General features: G+C 34.7%; 1 protein-coding gene across 1 annotated transcript; it reads right to left on the reverse strand.

Annotated features, from left to right (window-relative positions):
• Positions 1-2,131: 2,131 nt before the first annotated feature.
• Positions 2,132-9,330, reverse strand: LOC149572248 (uncharacterized). Its single transcript, XM_089815797.1, has 10 exons — positions 9,195-9,330; positions 8,953-9,053; positions 7,562-7,660; positions 7,230-7,340; positions 6,063-7,109; positions 4,851-5,234; positions 4,651-4,755; positions 4,150-4,401; positions 3,935-4,066; positions 2,132-2,704 (listed from the first exon to the last, which is right to left on the reverse strand). The coding sequence occupies exons 1-10, from the start codon at positions 9,328-9,330 to the stop codon at positions 2,579-2,581; spliced, it is 2,493 nt and encodes an 830-aa protein (XP_089671923.1). The 3' UTR covers positions 2,132-2,578.
• Positions 9,331-11,525: the final 2,195 nt, after the last annotated feature.

Raw genomic sequence — 11,525 nt, forward strand, 5'->3', positions numbered from 1 at the left:
TTAGGCTTTTTCATAATTTATCTCACTTAATGTCTTTACAACATGTGTCATCACTCCTTGAGGTGCCTATTACATACTTGTCAATTGCTCACAAACTTGTCAAGTGAGCTCCTGAGTATTGGACTTTTGGAGGGGCACTAAAATTTCCACTCCTACTTTATTACCTCCTTGTCATTTCCTATACATACAAATTGTATCATTGTCTTATACACTCTTCATTTATATATGATAGACATGCTATTGTATCCATCTTTGTTCTCTTGCAAAAGGTTATGAATTCAGTACAAATCTAAGCTTTTTATCACTCTTGCTTTCCAATTTTCTAAACTCAACCTTATCTACTCTATATCCATCATTACTTTGACAGCTACAAGTATCTATAAATACATTTAAACGATCTATATGTTGCAAGAGGATATGCTCCCCTAGTTCAAACCTCAAAAATATGTGTAAAAGATCAAAATAGAGGATCGAGTGCCAAATAATAAATGTTCAAATATTTTTTATTTCACCATACTATTTTTTTCACTATTAATTGTTCTTTATATGAATTTAGGATGAGAGAAGATGATCGAAGGAGATATTAAATGGATGAAATTGAATGCATTTAATTACAAGTGCATAGCACTAGATTGCACAAATATATTTAGTTAACTTATAATGCCTAAAAGAGTTGGGGTAAGTTGACCTTACACTTGTGAAATGTAAAAAGTCTAAGTTCAAATTTCATCACTCACCAATTCTATTGTGCATTTCTTATTCTTTATGAATCTCTTACACACTTTTTCATAATTGACTTAGGAGAACATTGTCTTATTGAGACACACTAGCAATCCTTTCTAGGTATTTAAGGTCAACCATTCAAAATATGGAAATATTCAAACCAACGCAAATATGAGACATATTAGGATAGGTGTGTGAATGAACATAATAAAAGCATGATCCAAGTGAATGTATCTAAATGTGTGTATAGGTGTAAGGTACAATTAATATATATTGCTGGAATATAAATTAAACATTGGCATTCAGATATCTGGCTTTAGGATTCTGGAATTTGGAATCAAGATTATGATTAGGGAATTCAATTTGGGACTGTTTGGTTGACCAAGAATTCATTGTGAGAATATAGATTTCCTCTATTTGGCTGCACATTATGGAATTGGAATACTAGCCAAAATAATTGTATGAGTTAAAAAGTGAATGAGCATACACAACAACGATACTAATTGGTGAAGGCTCGATATTATTAAAAGTTTTGATTCACTCCAACAACAATGGTGAGGGTATGAATAATTTTATATATATAAATATAATTTTTGCATTGAATAGAAAGGAGGGCATGCACAGTTATAAAGTGAAAGAAGTTCAAGCATTGATTCAACATACAATCACAGGAGTAAAATAAATATATCACCATTCAAACTAAGAGTCGAGTGTTGAAATAGATGGGTAAAACACTGAAAGTCATGGCAGAAATCCATGTCTTTATAGACCACATCAGATTGTTTACAAAGCCCAATGAAACATAATCACCAACAAATTTAGCAGACGAGGATTAAGAAACATTAGAAGCATTATAACAAATAAAATGTAGATATGTATCGGGTGTCTTTGTTCGTAACAACTAGGCAAAAAAAAATACAAACAACGAAAGATATGGAGGATATATATGAAGGTTGTGAGCAACTCCAAACGTGAAAAACATATGAGCAAGTAATAGTGGAAAATTTCCCCCCTCATTTAAAAAAATTAAATTTTAAAAATTTGTGCAAAAATAGGTGACCCCAAATAGGCATCTGGATGCCAAACCGAATTAAATTTTACTTTAGTTGAAATCCTCATTTGCAAAAAAAGGGATTTAAAATGGGAATTAAAACGGGAATTCCAAATAACAAGTATTTTAAAGGAATTTGGAATTCTTATTTTCGGGGTCAAATGGGGATACTGGATTCTACTTTTTCCCAATTCCAATTTCAATTGTGTGGACCCAAACAATGGATTAGAAATTTTAGAGAATTCCGAATGCCAATTCCGTTCTAATTCCAACCACCAAATGGGCCCTAATGTTTACAAATAAATGAATATGAATGTTTATGGAAATAGCTGAAGGTTATGAGTGAGTCCAACTTGTATAAAATTACGTCATTTATTGATACATATATTAAGACATTTTTCTAAAAGGAATAAAATAAAATAAAAATGGTTTAGTTGTGCAAATTGTACACAAATATTGAAAAAATATAATGAATTAAAATTAAAGAATTGAAAAATTATAAGCGAAATCGCACAAGCTACTAGTTTTTGTCTTCCTTCCCCTGGTTGGAATCATTTGCACTGGTAATATCTAAGTTTGCATAATAGCAACTTCATCTGAGAAGACACCGTGTAGAAACATCGATTGCCGTGATATTCATAAGTTATATTCTACTGGAATACTAGATAGCAGTAGTTATCAATTACTCTTCCCAATAACAACGCTTCCTTAAGTTACAATGTTAACACTTATCTGCGACTGGTTTAGATACTTCCCTGCTACTCCTCTGCTGAAAACAACATTGTTCTTTCTTTCACATCAATTTTATGTTTTGCAGAACAGTTGATCCAGATATGACAGAGAACTCGTCTGGCTTGAAATCAGACTTGTGTGATTTGATGTGTCTTGATGTGGTCTGGTTAGACTTTGTAGCATCTCCAAAAATGCAGTCTGCCAACAAAAAGTATGTTCAGTATTTACAAAGATACAGATAATCAAACCATATAAAATATATTCAGACCATTCAGAATGGCTCCAACTGCAACTCTGTTTCTTTATAATATAATATAATGACATGCTTGGTAGCATTTAAAGGTAACAGGCACAAATACATAATGATTTAACATCCATATAAAATGATTTAACATCAGGCAATATGTCCTTGATGCAAAGCAGTTAACCTTGGGAAGTCTTAGTTTCAACTTCCACCCAGACACTGCTGGAGAAATGGGGCCCTGTTTGTGACCCCTCTATTAGATGCCTGGGCCTTTCATGTCCAGATTTAGCAGTAAATTATCACAATGCCTCACCAGTGCAAGTTTGGCGTTAATAAAACACACAGAATTTACAAGATATGATATGCTTACTGTCAAATTTGATCAACATCAAATTCTACAGCATGTAGTGAAGTGCAAGGATCCAATGACTGCTATATTTACCGTTAAAACATGTTAGTGTCATTTCATTACTCACCCAAAACCCAATGGAAGCCCTATACATTCATTAATGCTACATCCAGTGCTGAATCGGAAGGAAACATGTGAGACATGAAATGTTTACAATTAGGAGGATACCCATCTAACAAGCATTGGTGTATTTACTTCCAAGACTGTCAGACACTTGGATTCAGAACCTAGCCAAAAAGAGAAATGTATAGTTTTTGCTTTCCTAATAACTCCCCCACCAACTACATTAATCTATAAAAATAGGAGCCCAAGGAGTATGTGGAATCACATTTATCCGAATTGTTGGTACAACTTTTGGGCCTGAATAACCTAATTTCGATATCAGATATTTGGTGAAGCCTATATGAGATTATCTGACCTCTTCTTTTCTATTTCAGTAACAGTTCATTTTCTTTCATTTCCACTTCATGTTCCTCGCCTTCTTTCCAGATGCTTGTCAAGGTTTCAATGTTTTCTGGGCATTCATACAAATCAAAGACTAACCAATTATAAATGTACATGCCCTTGCAACCGCTTGTTTGTCATGAATCCCCTACTTATTTTAAATTTTTTCAGAGCATTTAGGTAGGTGTAATGCTGTCAGGTAAAATTACTACAGAAAATAACTGAACAGAGACACAGACGCAGTAATGGACATATTAGACAAAGACAAAAAGGACATATAAGAAAGCCACCAAAAAGAAAAGTTTAGGGATATGATAAAAAGTCTGAATACCTGCACATGGCACATATTAAAAGATCCTGCACCAACATTTACACCTTGCCGCAAGGGGTCCTCAATGTGCAGTGGAGCTGGCGTTTTACTTTCATTTTGCCAGAATATCCCACCAGAATTTCCATCGTTACCCTGAACCAAAAAAGTAAAATGAGATAGTTGGAATTATCAAAGTATCTTCTATTATAATTGTTGTGAGTAGATAATGTTTTTACCTGCAAAACAATTCTCATGCGAGAGAATTCTACACATGAGCCAAAAAAATATAGAAACCCTTTAAGCAAGACCGCTAAATTTGGAGACCCAACAGAAGTGCCAAGAATCCTGAGCAATTGATCTATAACATATTTGGCCCTTTTAATCACAGGTTCCCCAACAGAAAAGTCTTTGTCAAACAAGCTCAAGGATTCAACTGATTTCAAAGAAACTACAGATAGAGGCATATCAGGAGATACTGGAAACATTTGCTGTAGAAACAACGAAGTTCAAGCCAGGGTTAGTTGAATAGTGTCCTTGTTTTAGCACCTAAATTAAAACATGAAACATTGCACGCATTTTCGTTTGGAAATTTGAATCTTATATTTCTTTGATACCATAGATAGACTATGCAGAACCTGAGATCGTAGGTCTATTTATGTTGACAGGGAACCAAACCCAGAAACATTTGACGCATGTTCTAGTCAGAAACCAATAAGATGAGTTATAATTACACATACCTCTACGTAGAATACTAGCATCAGGGTCAAAGAATAAGACGCTAATCCTCCAAAATAAACTGTGTTTAACCCTTTATAATGCAGATATGATTTTAATAGCAAAACCTGCAAGAGAAGAATTTAGCATAGAATTCAAATTTGTATCAATTCCATCAGATAAATTAAAATTTTAAAGTCTTTCCATAGATTGTACTTCTTACCAAGGGAACCAAAGAAGGGAACTGATGCAACTTCTGTAGAACAAATTCCCTTGCTTTTAAACCACTGTGGAATTTTTTATCCCCATTTCTTCCTCCAATGGTAATATCAATGTCAGTAGGTTTCAGACAGGATCCTTCATTTGAAGAGACAACTACACTAGAATTGCAACGAAGCTTTATTACAGGAATGGCTGCAGACTCTATTGTATATAGTCTTTCGCACCAGCTACAGCCTGTCAGTTGTTTTGCAAGTTCCCTGATTAAAGAAATTATGTCTTCTTTTTCAAGAGTAGTTTCAGGTGCTGTTTGGCACGAACTATCAACAACTACCAAATCAATATCACTGTGACTAAGGCAAAGTCCTGTTGCAAAGGAGCCGAAAACCTGGTAAACATCAAATAAACACTATTAATATGTAAGACTTGAACCTGCACCTATAAGGGCAAATCCAACAGAATCATGGAAAAAATGGCATCGTAAACTTGTAAGAATGCAACAGCATATTACTATATTTGCAAGGCAATTAAAGAAAGCTAATGCAAAGTAAAGCGCAAAGAAAGGAAGAAAATTTCAAGGAAAGAAAAAATGATGAATAGAGAGTAATGGTATATACAACCATTGTCAGTTATTACAAAGGCGTATAGAACTAATGAATTTAAAGGCGTATACAACTAATGAATTCAAAATATGCATTGTTTGACAAATTTTGTGGTATTGTTATGAAATGCTAAATATTTAAGTTTAAGAAAAGTAAGACAATTTTAACTATTTAATACTTTTTATCTATTAATTATTATTATAATTAGTATGTGATGTTTACCAGACATTATAATGCATATTTAATACTTCTAATAATTAGTATGTGATGTTTACTAGACATTATAATGCATTTTCAAATTATATGAAATATCAGCACATCGAAACTCTACTACAACAAAAGAAACCAACATCCTAACCAAACACGGTATCATTCTTCGAATCGCTAGCTAGTTATTTAGTTCAAATGATGTTCTTAGTTATTCTCAGAGAGATAATTCGATTGCAATACGTATATGAGACAAGTGCATGCTAATTATGTCTAAAATTTAAATAAACCCATAAATCAAATTAACCTGACAAGTGACAAATGGAGAACATACAGGTTTTTTCAATTTATGACAAACAATCAGAATTCAAGGCAGAAGTCTGCAGAGAAACAACCATATGACAAACCTCTACGTCCTTATTAGGCCAACAGTGTTTTACTTTGAGGCGTATACATTCAACTGCTGCTTGTACATGTTCATATACTGCATCACTGGGTCTCACATTATGGGCAAACTTCAATATCTCAGAATGAAGAGCATGCATATTTACTTCATTACTTTCCAACATGTCATAAGCCGGTAAATGAATAGAAGTCACAAGTGGAGCATAATTGTCTTCTTCTAATGGATAAGATAATGAATGACAAAACTGTGGCAAACTATCTGCAACTGGCACATTAGAATGCATAATTGGAGTCTGTAAAACATATGGCACATAAGGGAATGTAGACATGGGGGAAGAAAGCAAATTTCGTTCTGATGTCCCCTGTTGTGCCTGCTCTTCCTTCTGTTTCTCTTCTCCATCAAATATCTTCTCATTATCATTATGCTTGGGCGGCTTCTCCACATTCTTACCACTCTTAAAGATCTTAGATTCAACACAAACGTACTTCTGATCACCACATATTTTGGGTGGTTTTAAAAAAGCCTTTTTATTTCTAGCGTCAGAATGTTCATGGAACTGCTGCCCTGGCTGACTCAACTGTCCACCATTAATATTATGTTTTGAGCTTTGTAAACTATTAGCCTTTGCCTGTGAAACTCTCTGTCCCTCTCGTGGAGTAGAACCATTAGTCTCCTTAGAAAGAACAGCCATTCCAGCAGAATCATTAGTAGCAGGACGAGAGGATACTACTTTCTTGCGCCAGAAGGTCTCGTTTCTCTTCAATCCTCTTGGAGTAGGACTTTCAAGTACCCCATTTGAACATGTTGATAAGGCACTGTTCGAAGCCTGCATACTTCTCTCTTGAGGAAATATTGTTTTGTCACCGATCTCTTTGCTGGGCACTGCATGAGTAGGATATATAAACACCTTCATGGTAGCCTTATGTGACCCAAAACGAATGTTTGATATTTCATATTTTGGGCTCTTTCCATCAATATTCCGTGCTGCATTCTTACATCCCCTGAATTTTCTGTTCTTGCAATCAAATAATTGCAGCAAATTCTCCACCTGAATTAACAGTATTGAAAAGTAATTTTAGTGCCGGAAAGTTGTGAGCCGTCAAGTCCTACCCATTTAGAAGCAACTATATCTCAATGTCAAAAATTCCATTGTTCATGACCAATCTACCTCTGTTGGAGATAATTCAAGCTGAAGTTCATGGCGGTCATGTGGATAAAGAGCAGATCTAACTTGATCTATACCAAGGGAAGGTCGTCTTTCCCTGACACGCATTTTAACCTGAAGAAATATTCAAAAGAAAGAAAAGGTGCTTTTGTTATCTAATCACATTAAGTCGAAAATATTGTACCAAGTAATGATATAAAATTTAGTATAAGAGCTGTAGAAGGCTATAATCCCAAACCTGGAAATTGCATGTACATAAATAACTTGACATACATATGAACAACAATTATCCAGACCTTGGTGGAAAAGCACATAAATAAATGACCAAAGATTACCTGGGCGGGGTACTGGGAATCAAACAGCCCTTCACTTTGTTCGGCGCTTATATGCTTCCTTGGAGGATTCCTCAAATTTGATCCTCCATTACTTGCTGCCTATGAGTGACAAAATTTCAAACAGTAAAATATTAGCCACAACCACTAGGTTCCATAGCTGTGTCATTATAACACTAGTTTATCCAGCTGAAATACCCTGCTATGATTAGCGCGAAAGGCTAGAAAATACTCCCTGAAGATATATCTCACCTGTCTCCAAGGGAGATATCCCGACAAAAACATTCTATGTGCATAAAAACAATCTTTAACATCATGCCATGATCTCTTGTGCTATCAGAGAAGTGCATTTTAACATGCAAATAGCTTCATTTATACAGCATACGATCAAGAGTTATCTGGGCAACTTCTTATCTTAAGCTATCATGTTTTCTATATGAAGATAAATCTATCTGCAAGCTTCCCAAGGAAAGATAGGGATAGTTTCTGAATACTGACCATAACTTTTTTGAAACAAAATGGATAAGGTTTATTTGTACCACCCACATCTGAAATAAATTAATAGAAACATGAATCCAATTTTAAAGCACAAAGAATTGCATCAGCAAGCTTTGTAAGGCTTTGGAAGAGACTACAAAGAGTTGTGAAAGCTTTCCCAAGTCAAATTCAATTGGGTTTACGTACCTACAATGCACCAATCTTGACAAAGTACACTATGCTCTTCCATCAGTAGTAAACCCTTGGAATTCCATTTCTTACATCAGTTTTATTTCGACCATCTTGGATTTATATTGGGGGTTCAAAAGTGGAGTCAAGTGTGGATCTAATATTTGACTGTTTTCTGTAGACCAAGCAGCTCGTGAGGCCTCTATCAAATTTGCAGGACTTCATCGCTAATGACTATCAATTTTCTTGGGATCAAACAGCACGAGACCTTAACCAAATTCCCATGATTCTTTGGCTTCCAAAAGTTTCATTTCTACAGTTTTCTAATTCCAATTGGGTGATAACGACTGACAGTTTTCTCTACATGAACTCACACAGAACTGTATCAAGCGCTACCACATTCACTAAAATTTATGGATTCAGTGGTTCCCAGTACGTCACAATTCAAACTATACAACAAGATGGGTGCCACAGTTTCACTGCAACTGTTATCCATCTGAAGTGGGTTATCCTTTCTTCTTTTCTCTGCCCGTTCCAAAGGATCATTATCACAATCACAAAAAATATACAATCAACGACATATCAATTCTTTGCAATGAACCCAGTTAGCAACAGGGTTTTTCCTAACAAATGTCTCTAGCTTACGAATTCCACCATAACTTGATAAAAAGATCAAAACTAGAGTAAGCAATTTAAGCCTTCTTGATAAAACCGAACCCCTGACATACCTCAAAAACACCATGTACACGCATATCAGAACAGTTGTAGAGAAACAGAGGCAAGCCGGGCCTTATAGCTTTAACTCTGTCAAGATATTCGATTGGCAAAGCTGCAGCAGCACATGAACAAAACAAATTTAGCTACGGACAAGACCTTCCATGAGTATGACAAACTGAGCTCAATTATCAAGAAACAAGAAAAACCGTAAACGAGAAGCAGTAATCGAGGAAAGAGAATGTTTGTTATGGACCAAAAAGGTGGCGCCGGAGTTGTTCAGCGAGAGTGTCTTGATAGCAGAAGAAAATGAAACCTCCAAGGCTGGAGACCTCTGATTGGTTTGATAAATACGTCTCTGTCGTTTCATTCCTAAAAGCTGACGACGCCATGGAGGGCTGGTCGCCTGCCTCTAAAACATTCAAACCAGAGGCCTACCTAAACCTGTGATTAATTAATTAATTCATCCTGCCTTTAACACAAATGCCCAATGCCTTTTTATATTATCCAACAATCAACGTATCTTTACGTCCAGAAGACTAAAGGGCACTTAGATACATGACACATCATCTCCGGGGTGAATCTGCAGGTGAACGTTGTTGGTTTTTAATGAATTTTAAAATGAGCCCATGTCAGCAAAACATTCAGATTGATAAATCATTTTGTACCAATATTGGGTATTCATTAATAAAGTTAATTTACTATTTTAGGTAGTTGTTTTCTTATAATAAGTGTTGTTAACTATTTGTTTTATGAGTGTATTATCTTAGTGAAAGTTATATTTATTATGGTCATGTAGAATTCATTTGTATAAATGAAATTATGTTGTTATGGTTGATATTAATTTTTTTTTGAATATATCTATTTGATTTGATTTGATTTAATAAATTTATAAAATAAGTCTATGTTACCAAAAAAAAATTAGTAATAAAAAAATTGATGAACGAACTTTAAAATGAGCCCACACTAGCAAAACATTCTAATTTATAAATCATTTTGTACTTAGACAAGTTAACTAATAAAGTTGAACTCACAACTTTAGGTAGTAGTTCTTATAATAAGAAGTGTTGCTAATAATATTTTTTTCAATTTACTTTCAAGAAGTGGGTAGCCTCTTTATACATTGTAGCACATCGTGGCACTCATAATTTATAAGTTGGACTCATAATTTTAGATGGTTATTCTCAAAATTAGAATTGTTGCAAGCATGAAAGTTGATGGTTGCTAGTAAACCCCTTTGCGCAAGCGAGCCCATTATTTTATTAGGGGAAAAAGAGGTTCTAAAGGGACCCCAAAACTCTTTACAAACATTTTTTTAGGGGGATTTGGAACCCCATATAAACAAACAGTTGCAAAACATGAAGCATTACAAAACAACAAAGAAAAACATCAAACAAACAATAGCCCAAAAACAAGGATCACATACAAAGCTCAAGATGACAAAGAGAATGCAACACCAAAGGCCTAAGTCTCACAACATAGTAAATGGTATTTTTCAAGGACCCCTTAATCTTAAAAGTGATCCAAGGTTTTTTTTTCCAAGCTTCCTTAAACTAATAGTGGGTTTTAGCAAAGCTCTCATAAATTAAAAATCAGCCAACAAAAAGATACAACAAGAATAACATGTTGGACTAGAAATGGCCTCCTAAAAAAATGGAACTGTATGGTGCAGGAGCACACCTAAGCTAAACTCTCAATGTCTAGTTTTTTTTTTTTTTTTTATAACTCTAACCAAGTCAAGAAGTTTAGATTAGGTTGGTTTAAGGCCTTAGAAGATCATTTGCTATGTGGGCTAAGTGAGTTAGTCGTTAGGACTAAGGTCACACAAATAGTCACTGCTTGTAGCATTTCAATTTCCTAGGCTTAGAAGCTTAGTGTTGGATTAGAATCTTAAGTGTGTCCTGAATGCATATAAGTGGTGAGAAAGATGCTTAATGACCATAAATGGTGTTGGTTCCTCAGAATATAGAGGTTAGAGGTGCTAAAAAGTAGGATGAACGCATAATGGAAAAGATACCAAATGTTGTTAAGAAGTTGTCATGACAACATTTGCAACTATTGCAACTGTTGCATGCAACTTAGTTATCTTGGATTCCCTTAAGGATAGAGAGTGGGAAATCGACCAACGAGACCTAGAATGGTGGAGATGGAATCTAAATATCAGAAAAGACTCGAATCTAGAGGAGGGTGTATGCATTGTAATAGTTTTGTGTGTGAAATATAGCTCTCCAAAGCATTTTCAGTAATTTTTTGAAATTTTAGTAGTAATAGTGGCTTTAGATGGTTTGCATTTTTTTTTTTTGATGAATGTATGGTGTTCTTTGATTAGTTTGGAAATTTTTTCATTTGATAAGAGAGTTGATTAGAGTAGGTATTAAGAGTTGAATAAATTGTTTAAGTTCTGAACATCTTACTAGTTTTGTGCTGACCAATCTATATAGATATGGCTCCCCAATGAAATCTAGCCATGGAAAAAACCTAAGGGTAGATGGAAATGCTAGGGGAGTTAGTAATGTACATAGGTTTAGGATTAGGAGTCATGGAAGTATGGGAAGCTATTTTTACTACTAAGCCTTAGGCGAGCAAA

The sequence above is a fragment of the Cupressus sempervirens genome, chromosome 2 (genome assembly GCF_028749045.1).
Source record: "Cupressus sempervirens isolate cs-2001-9-10 chromosome 2, ASM2874904v1, whole genome shotgun sequence".
Lineage (NCBI taxonomy): Eukaryota > Viridiplantae > Streptophyta > Pinopsida > Cupressales > Cupressaceae > Cupressus > Cupressus sempervirens.